Source organism: Quercus suber, unplaced genomic scaffold, assembly GCF_002906115.3.
Source record: "Quercus suber isolate HL8 unplaced genomic scaffold, Cork oak 2.0 scaffold_993, whole genome shotgun sequence".
NCBI classification, from domain to species: domain Eukaryota; kingdom Viridiplantae; phylum Streptophyta; class Magnoliopsida; order Fagales; family Fagaceae; genus Quercus; species Quercus suber.
In genome coordinates this window covers 125758-136918 of record NW_027070408.1, presented here as the reverse complement: position 1 = coordinate 136918, position 11161 = coordinate 125758, and the positions used below count along the sequence as shown (strand labels likewise).

The 11161-nt window shown below is 35.8% G+C and overlaps 1 protein-coding gene across 1 annotated transcript; it reads right to left on the bottom strand.

Moving 5' to 3' along the window:
* Positions 1 to 4840: 4840 nt before the first annotated feature.
* On the bottom strand, positions 4841 to 5623 carry LOC112026571 (putative serine/threonine-protein kinase-like protein CCR3). Its single transcript, XM_065768764.1, has one exon. It carries the CDS (start codon positions 5621 to 5623, stop codon positions 4841 to 4843), a length of 783 nt encoding a protein of 260 aa, XP_065624836.1.
* Positions 5624 to 11161: the final 5538 nt, after the last annotated feature.

Here is an 11161-nt window from a genome sequence, read left to right as displayed (position 1 = left end):
CCCTCCAAGCGGTCAAATAATCCACTAAAGAATGTAGTTAGGATACATGAACAGCAGAAGACCCTCCAAGCCTAATCTACCCAAGTACCTAAGCCCTCCAAGCTTCTTGCTCCAACGAGGTTACGCCGAACCTATTTCTTCTCTAGCTTCCCGGATTCCGCTACTTGACCATAGCATGAACCAATGTATATTGGTTCCTTTCCAAACTGCTTCCCAAAGCACCAAATGGACCTTCTCACAGACGTGGGTGTGGTGAGACAAGGGTTTGGTAAATGGCCTCTCAAGGGTATGACAATGGAGAGGAAGAGAGTAAAGGAATTTGTAGAGTCTCTTTAGATGAAGATTGGGGATGAATCAATCTTGTATTTCTCTAGGGTTTTCTCTCACAAAATTCTCTTTGGAAGCTCTCCCAAAAAGATGGGTATAAGGGTATATATATAGTAGGGTGAGAAGGGAATGCAAAACGTCAGTTTTTGCCAAACAGGGCAAGTTGGCGACTTGAACTCGCGGCTTGGCCAAGTCGCGAAATCAAGTCGCGACGTAACGGCCTGGCCAGACTGGAACTTTTGTCCTGTAGTGTGACAGCTGGCGTGACCCTTCAGCTTCCCAGTGTGCCTCTCACGTGACTGCATTTCGTGGCTTGCCAGTCGCGAACCACCCGTGAGTCCTAGTCGCGAGACTCTGTTTTTCTTGCACACTCTTGAGCTTTTCTTCACATCTTCTCACACACTACCCTTACAATTTTCCTACCTAAATACAGGGTTACTAAGTGCTAAATTACAAGCAAATTGGTCACGGAATAAAGCAATTTAGATGGTTGATTAAATTCAACCTTACAATCTTGCTCTGTTCCTTATATAGCAAGATCAGAATGGCGGAAAACAATAGCAAAAAGCTAACTAACTAAATATCCTATAGCAGCTATACAAGTGTCAAGACAGAGAATAACTAACTATGATTATAGACCAAAACTACAAGTCATTTAACTCCCCACTAATCTATCCTACATGTAGTTTATGTACACAGCTACAATACAGTGTCACAATATATCATACAAACTAATCAATCTTTAACACCTAGAAAATTTGCCTATGAAGCCAAAAAATTTTGAGGATGGAATTTCAAGGGCAACTTGAATTTGTGAATGACCCAAATATTCCTAGCATCATTCACAACAGTAAAAGACAAATAGATAATACAATAATATTTGGCAGGAAATTTTTCAGAAAAAATTTTTGAGGTGCTAATAAACAGAGAATTCAAGTAGGAGTAAATACGGATAAATAAATAAATTATAAATAAAAAAAAATAAAAATAAAAATAAAAAGAAGCTAAGCTCCTGATGTGCTTTGTTGGAGACAAAGTTTCTAGGGCTGGCATCGACAAAGGCTTCCCCTACAGAATCCCCGAGACTCTCAAAGAAGCTTATAATCTGATTGTTTTTGTTTTTGTTTTTTTTCAAAAATTGAATGAGAAAGAGGAGCATAAAATTTGAATTTTTAGAGAATGAGAGATAGAGAGATTTATGAACCTAGTGAAATAGATGAAAAGCGTGGAGAGGACCTCGATCGGTGGTATATTTGAAACCCTTTGAAGTCATTTATTCAAGATTGAGGGTATGACCAAATGTATGTCAAATACCATAAGAGGAGATTGATTTGCAGAATAGGAAGAGCTGAAAAGCCATAGGTTTGTGTAATTGAGGAACGGTTTGGGTATGCTAAAAGACATCAAGAGAAGAGAGCTGTGGACTGGAGAGAGTAAATGTGACGATTAATGAGGGAGTTTGGAAGATTGTAGATAGGGAGGCTCTGCTCTTTATATATATATATATATTTGATTGATTGATGGGCAGATATCTAATCGGATTTGTGTTATTCTCCACATAACCCTTACACCAATTCTGGCAGTTACAAAGGTTATAGATAGATATAGATTTTTTTCTAAAGGAAAAGATAGATATAGATATTGATTTATAAAGAAATACGATTGTCTGCATTAAATTTAAATGGGAACTGAAACAGTTAAGAGAGAGAGAGGTAAACTGGTTCAATGGTTTTTGTTGAAGCAATTAAATAACCTGCATCCTTTCAATTTCAAAGAAGATGTTTAAATTCCATTTTTTAAGAGTTGAGGTGGAAGGTCAAATGCAAAATTTGCTCTAATAGAGCACCACAAGGCAGAACGTCATGCTTTTCTGCATGAGATATTTGCTTATATATATATATATATATTGATTGTACAAAATTAGCTATTGCAATATTTCCAAGGTCATATAAGCTACAATTTCGTTCTTATAAAGATTTGAAGAAGGATGAAATGAGGTATGTTATTCTTTCTAAATGATAAGTTAACTATCTTACCACACATCAGGTTGCTTGTTGAAAAAAAAAAAAAAAAAAAACCATTTATACACTCCCTAGGGGCCGAACGGATGTAGAATTTTTCTTTATGGCTACGGCCCTTCACATTAAAGTTTCCTGCGTTACACAGATGTTGTATTCCAAAGTCATAACATGAATGATGTTACATATATATATATATATACATATTTTTTCTTCCTCATTACAATGTGTATATATATAGATATATTTTCTTTCTCATAACAATGTTGCTCCGTATATCACAACTTTCAATTTCCTCTTTTTATTAACTTTTTACTGTGAAGTACTGCGCAATTCTATAGTCATTGTTATATTTCTAAAAGAAAAAATATTTATAACTTCAATCAAATATTTCTAACGCATTACATTCTTAATATGTCTTTTCGTTTTTTAAAAACAGCTGCAAGCGATTCAATCGGCTAACCAAAAGGAAAAAAGTTCTTCACCACATCAACCTAACTGGACTACTCCAAAATCCATTATTCCTTCGAAACGATGAAGAAAAAATCATTCATCAATGCTTTAGGGCTGCAAACAAACAAGCACTATTTTGGGTTGGAGCTCACAAATATTTTGTACAAGATCAAACTAAAGTGGGAAAACAAGTCCTTCTTCAAGCAAACATAGAAGGAGACAAAAATGCAAAGTATGGACTCGCAATTGCATTGTTATGCGAATCAAATGACGAAGGAATACAATTACTATTATCAATTCTAAACCAACTAGATGGAAAACAATTGCTGCAAAACTATCACCAAATCCTTCGACATACTGTTTTTGGAACAAACAAATTTCGCATCCCAAAAAACCAAGCATGCAAGAAAAATGGAGTGGGTCATTGGGATCGTGAATGTCCTTACCCATATGGAAATGAAGAATTATATGTAACATGCAAAATGTGCTCAATTGACTTGGAAATGTACAAATTAGCCGACAGAGTTTGGTAGAAATTATGTTCCCAAAAAGCATAATACAATAAAATTTCCTCATCCTATTTATAATACTAATCTCTATCTTTAAAGGAATAGATCTTTTTTTATTATTAAAATTTATTTTAAAACACTTGAAACAACTTATTACAATCCTCTAAAGTTTTCACCTAGCATGACGCTAACTTTGAATTTATAAAATTATTTCTATCTAATTTTAAGTTAATTAAATTTTACTAACTTGGGAAGATGGAATATCATCTCTTGATTGACTATTTGTATTGTTTCCACATCTAATTCCAAGACAATACCTTCTACCATCACAAATCCTACAATATATTGTTTATACATATATAATGCAACTTAAGTAGTAACACATTCAAAAATATTTCAAATAATAACACAATCATAAAAAATAAAAAAAATAACCACGCATAACGCGCGGGTCTGCGACTAGTTCCAAACTAATAGATGAGCCATTTAATATTTCAAATATATTCCCCTCTCTGATAAGAAGAATTGAGCATATGATATCCAACTTATTGCTGCATAATATTAGTATTTTGAATTTTTTTTTTTTTAAAGAGCGTCATACCAAGATAACAGTTCCATTAACGTTAGACAAGATATGTGAACAATTTGGTTAGTGTCCTAGAGCAATCTGGTCTTGAATTTCCTTCACGACTAATATCCCAAGCAAATAATTAAAATTATAAAACTTTCCTAGAGTAATGAATAACATGATCAACCGACAAATACCAACAAGCAAACAACAGTGAATTGGCTTGACTAATGATATGTAAAATTTGAATAGCAACAATAGAAAGATTTATTTATAAAAAAAAAAAAAAAAAAAAACACAATAAATAGATTTAGCTATTACAATTATTGCTAACAACTTAAAAAAAAAAAAAAAAAAAAACACAATAAATAGATTTAGCTATTACAATTATTGCTAACAACTTTCCTATATCCCCCAACAGGGACTCACTCCCTATCGTTTGTTCCTTCTTTGCGCTGCATGCAATTGAATTGTCAGTAATTACCTTGCCCTTCCAAAATCCCTTCCAAGGCACTTTGTAGGCTGTTTGCAACCTTAGTCATTGAGGGGCAAAGTACACGTTCTTTACTTACACAATCCAATGCCAGGGACGCAACATATGCCAGTGCCTCCATTTCCAGTGGGGTAGGTGGTGGTACTTTTGGGTCCAAAAACCTATGAATTTCCTTTTGGGAAATGTATGGCACTACAAAATCAACTATAAACATTTCCTCATTATTTTCATTTGTACGGTATGCCTTGCGCCTGGACAACATTTCTAGCAATACTACTCCAAAGCTGTACACGTCAACTTTGGTTGTCAAACTGCCATTAATTACATACTCAGGTGCCATGTATCCAGAAGTGCCCACCACACTTTCACATTCATAACCAGACCAATCGTCCACAGGGGCTTCCATAGATAAGTTGAATTAGACAGCTTAGCAGTCAACATGGCATCTAGGAATATGTTAAGCGGTTTGATATCACGGTGTGATTGGTGGTACTGCATACACGTGTAGGTATTCAATGCCTCTGGCTATGTCTAGTGCCACTTTAATCCGGGCAGCCCATGACATTAGGGAAGTACTTTCATGATTGTGAAGATGGCCATGAAGGGTACCATATTCCATGTGCTCATAGACGAATACGCGCTCATTACTATCTTTACAAAATCCCAATAAGCGAGCAACATTCTTGTGACTGAGGCGGGATGAAGCTTGCAATTCACTTAGGAATTCATTGTCATTGTCAGCACACTTAATAGCCACTTCTCGGCCATCATCTAAAATGGGATGGTACACTGGAGCAAAGTGACCTGTTTCAATCTTGCAATCTTCTAAAAAGTTGTTAGTGGCTTCAAGTAGCATTTTCAATGGAAAGTTTTCCCTATCTATAATTTCCAAGTCTTTAAATCTTCTTGTTAGGATTGTGTGTCTAGGTCTTTTGGAACTGCATGTTAGTGACTTGGCAGTGGAAAATGATGACAATATGGAATTTCTTTTGGAATGACATAATTTTAGAGGTGTTCGGTTAGATTTTGAACTATTACTGCTTTTCAGCTTAAGAATCTTTTTGAAGTTTGTTATGCGTCTTGGGCTTGCTGATATGGAAGGATAAGTTGGAACTAGTTCATAAATTTCAGAACTACTGTCTGTTTCAGACCTACTTGGTGGGAAGCATGACGATATAGAATAAGAGAATTGTGCTGCTGCACGAGGTGTTTCATTAGATTCTGAATAGCTATCATCTGTTTCAATTTCAGACATGGCAGGTGGGAAGAGTAATGAAATGGAAAGACTACTTGCTCCATTAGCATCGGTGTCAGAGTTGTTGGCTGGAATTGGATTTGTTCCATTCAATACAGAACTAACAGACTCCAACTCGGCTGATGGGGAAAATGAATACTAGTGATAGAATTCTTTCTTCACTAATCATTGGACTACAAAGTGTAAGGTTGAATTTAATCAACCATCTAATTGGCTTTATTCCGTGACCAATTTGCTTGTAATTTAGCACTTAGTAACCCTGTATTTAGGTGGGAAAATTGTAAGGGTAGTGTGTGAGAAGATGTGAAGAAAAGCTCAAGAGTGTGCAAGAAAAACAGAGTCTCGCGACTAGGACTCGCGGGTGGTTCGCAACTGGCAAGCCGCGAAAGGCAGTCACATGAGAGGCACACTGGGAAGCTGAAGGGTCGCGCCAGCTATCACGCTACAGGACTAAAGTTCTAGTCTGGCCAGGCTGTTACGTCGCGACTTGATTTCGCGACTTGGCCAAGCCACGAGATCAAGTCGTCAACTTACCCTGTTTGGCAAAAACTAACGTTTTGCATTCCCTTCTCACCCTACTATATATACACCCTTATACCCATCATATTGGGAGAGCTTCCAGAGAGAATTTTGTGAGAGAAAACCCTAGAGAAATATAAGATTGATTCATCCCCAATCTTCATCTAAAGAGACTCTACAAATTCCTCTACTCTCTTCCTCTCCATTGTCATACCCTTGAGAGGTCATTTACCAAACCCTTGTCTCACCACACCCACGTCTGTGAGAAGGTCCATTTGGTGCTTTAGGAAGCAGTTTGGAAAGGAACCAATATACATTGGTTAATGCTATGGTCAAGTAGCAGAATCCGGGAAGCTAGAGAAGAAATAGGTTCGGCGTAACCTCGTTGGAGCAAGAAGCTTGGAGGGCTTAGGTACTTGGGTAGATTAGGCTTGGAGGGTCTTCTGCTGTTCATGTATCCCAACTACATTCTTTAGTGGATTATTTGACCGCTTGGAGGGCGGCGGAGAGATTTTATGCCGAGGACTTCGGTTTCCTCTTCGATAACACATCGTGTGTTGTCCGTGTGTTTGTATCTTCTTTCCCTTTACCTTTGCCTTATATTTACTACTATGGATGTGTTTATATTTGGCATAGATTGTTCTATCAATTCAGTTATAAGCTTGTTATCATATTCCGCACATAAATTGTTTGATATAAAGCTTGAATTGGTATTTTTGTTATTTGGGGTCTAAACGTTCAAAGGTGTTTTATACCCTTTTTGAACTTTCAATTGGTATTAGAGCGGGTGCATTCTTTGTGGTTTGATTAACTGAGTGCGATCCTAGACCCTTTGGCTATGGATGCTGCTGTAAAAAGGGTTATACTGAATTATGGTATGAGTGTTTGTGAAAATGATTCTATGAGTATTTTTGAGGGNTCAACTTTCAACATTAAATCATATTAAAGAACTGAAAGACCAGCCTCAAAATTCACAAAGCAAACAAGAATTTCTAACCAAAACTACCCAACAACTCAAAAATTCAGAAATTTCACAAAGCCACCCAATAAGTCAAAATTCAGAACTAATGAACCCATCAATTTAAACTACCCAACAACTCAAAATTCAGACTTCACAAATAATACAAAAATTTTCAACCAAAACCCAAAAATTCAATTACCAAAAGAGCCCCAAGCAGCTCTCAAAATTGAAAAATATCAACAAGGATTACAGAGATTATAAAACATACCTCTCAAGGCACATTAAAAAAAAAATTAATAAAAAACACAAAGTATGAGAAACCCTAACAATTTGTTATCAAAAAAATAAAAGGCAACAGAGCAAACAAACAATCTAAAGGAAACTCATGTAACAGAATCTAAAACCATATATATTAACACCATGACCAAATAATAATATAAAAAAATCAAACAATCTAAAGTTCAGACTTCTTTCTTTAGGAGAAGGAGTGATAGAAAGTGGAGATTAGAGACATAAAGAGACCGACCAGTGAGAGAGAGAGAGAGAGAGAGAGAACCACTAAATCAACTAGAAAGAGAGTACCTAACTGTGAGTCAGGGCAGGGAAGGGAGAGTGAAAGAGATGGAAAAGGTGAGACTAAGTGAGAGAGATACAGGGTGAGTGAAGAGAGAGAATGAAAGAAGGACAAAAATAAATGCTTTTTCCTTTTTTATTCTCTAGCGAGGAGCAAACCCTCCCCAAGTTTGGAGAGGGTTCTATCCAATGTTAATATTGTAGGATAAAATATTGAGACTAATGCGTGAGTTTTTTTTATTTTTATTTTTTAGTTATATATTTGTTGAAATATTAAAATAGCTATACTAATGTGAATGCTCTTATTAAAATAACATACATCAAATTTCATTGGTGTTATGTACAAAATTTCCAATTTTTATTGGACAAACCTTTTTTTTTTTTTTGGAGAAATAAGACTTTGCGTATTATTATAGAAGGCCCTTCAAATCAGCCTAGACTACATTGAAAATATCTAGTGAAACATCTTCCATCCAAACTAACAAATGAGGATAGAAAATGCTCTTCTTGCTAAAGAGTGAGCAACTTTGTTACAATGCCTATGCACATGTGAAAATGTACATATCCGGAAACATGAGGCAAGGTATTTTACATCCTCTACTGAATGACCAAACTGAACTGTAGAATTCCCTTTAAGAATAAGTCTGTTCACCCCTATCTCAATTGCGAACTCAAGAGCCCGTCTTGTAGCAAGTGTCTCCACCTTTAGTATTATTGCAGGTAGTTGGATTTTCCGTGAAAGCGAAGCCAAGACCAACCTTGCTTCATTGCATACTACAACACCAATCCCAGCCCAATTTTCCTTGCTAAAGAGCGCACCATCGAAGTTTATTTTGACACTGTCTTGGTCCAGAGGTCTCCAACAAGAAGCTAGTGTAGTTGTAGATGGTGATGTAGTATTATGGAATGTGGAGAACTTGTGCAATCTCTCATTCGCATGCTCCAATAGTTGGGATAGCAATGACGTCAATTTACCAAGGCGAAAGTTATTCCGCTAGTTCCATATGGTCCATACGATCATTAAGGATAAAGCTAGATTTTTGTTCTCGACAAAGATAAAACTCATGATATCAATGAAGCTCTGACTTTGCATTAGCTTACTGTGTTTCCATTTGTTGGGAAATTTAGACCCCGGTTGATAGAATTAACAAGTTTTAAACCCAAGTTGTTAATTAGATTTATTATGAATAAACCTTGTTAAAACAAACTAACATCAATATCATGCACAGCGGAAAAGTAAATAAGACAAGATATGATGACCTAGGAAAACTAATGAAACAAACTAGTTTCACAATAAAAAACCTAGGGGAAAACCTTCCCGAAAAGCAATCCACTATAGTAAAGAGAAGTTTCAGATTTAGTACAAAACTTTTGTTCCTAAATTCTACAATTCCCGTAGATGAACTTACAGTAGAAACCTTCTACCGCTTCTGAATTTCTGAACTCTTCAATATATAAATGCCACCCTTTTTGCACAAATCCCAGTACATGATTAATCAATGATGCACGGCTCCCAGTATGTGATTAACTCGCCAACTTGAAGAAAATGTTGGCTGTAAAGTTCTTCACTTCATCAACAATAAAGATCAAGAAGTACCTGGTTACAAAACCCTAAGGCGCAAAGACGCAGTGGCTTCTTTTAGAAAGAATAAGGTATCATTCACCTTTTGCATATGTTCTCCTTGTATTCTCTTATGTGATGGCCTTTAAAATAAGCCTTATATATGTCTGGGGTTGTGAGAAAAGAAAACCTATACATACATGTCAGCATGGGCCAAAAATCAGATCTAAAAATTCTGATTTCGTAATTCTCAATAGATAGTATCTGTCAAGCAGCTATCGAGACCTCGATAGATACCTCGATAGATAGTATCTATCGAGCAGCTATCGAGACCTCGATAGATAGCTATCTGTCAGGAATCTATCCAACTTTAATGAATAGACCTTCTTCACTTATTTTTGGTACAAATTTGCATGGCTTCAATACTAGACTTGAACCTTGTTCTTTGAAGTATTAAACACATCCTAGATCTATCCAATTATAAGTAAAGTGTGTTTTGTCAAAGGATTAGCCAATTCTATTTTGACATATGTTCCTAACATCAAATCACATATATCCTAACAATCTCCCCCTTTGGCAATCAGTGACAAAATCATACCAAACAAATGAAATATGAGAAAAGTCATAAATCACTCAACTCATACTCACTTATTGAATACAATAAAATCTATCCTAACACAAACTCTTGAAAAACTTTGCAAGAAGAGAGTTCATGGCATAGAAGACTTTGACAACCTGTATTTTTGAAACACTTCAAACAAAACTTATCATGGCATTTTAGTGTGAAACAAAAATAAAAAATTTCATACAATAAATAAGAAGCATGTGTATAAAGAGAGAAAAGAAACAACATATGGAGAGATAGGTAAAGAAGACATACATCATCATCATCATCATCATCATCATCATCATATATATATATATATCAAAGATAAGCACAATGTATATAAACATAGTTACAAGACCATTGTACAAGAAGAATGAGGTAAGTACTCCCTCTAACAAGATGAAACACATCTCCCCCTTACAAGGACATGTATTTCTCCCCCTAACATGTAGAATCTTAAAAGGAAACCACATTTTCTCCACAATTTCTCCTCCTTTTTGTCATGATTGACGAATGGTACAAGAAGCTATAAAACTTCACCCGAGGAACATAATGATGATCAAGGATGATCAAAGGGGCACAAGGAATCCATATAAATGTATGAATGTAATGAAACAAGATGCTATGGATGACAAGATAACAGAAAGATGCAAAACATGTGAAAAACAATGCATGCAAGAGGATCTCAATAAATCGAGAAACTATCGAGCAAAAGCCAACCTCGATGGATCGAACAACTATCTAACATCTATCAAGCAAACAGAAAGTTTCTCAATAGATCGAGAATCTTTTGAGAAGCTACCGAGAATGCGATAAAAAACAGCTGAAGCGGCTCGATGGATAGCCTAGCTATCGAGAGGTGTCTAGAAGTTGTCAAGATTGCCTAAAAAGAATTTTTCAAGAAGAGAAAAGCACAGATATGAATGCAATCAAGCATGCTATACAATCAAAGATCCAAACAACATTTTAAGCTCTCAAAATCATCTCTCAACAAGAAAAATGTCAAGCTCATAGATCCAAAACACACAAACACTAAACAAGTCTAACCAATTTTATATTTCGAAAACAAGTTAAGACAGTTTAGTGAGCATACATTAACACATGTATTCCTTGTGATGACCAAATCACATTTGAACGGTTTTAGACCCCTTAAAACACAACCAGATTGGTTAGCCTAGATTAATTAGCCAAGTTGTTACTTAGTCAAATTATGCAATTCTAGGTTAAAGCAATCAAATAATCATATCAAGATATAAAGCAGCGGAAAATAAATGAACACAAGATATGATGACCCAGGAAACCACACGGTAAAAACCT

Coding starts and splice junctions, on each gene's coding strand:
- LOC112026571 (XM_065768764.1), bottom strand. CDS start 5,623: ATGTCTGAAATTGAAACAGATGATAGCTATTCAGAATCTAATGAAACA.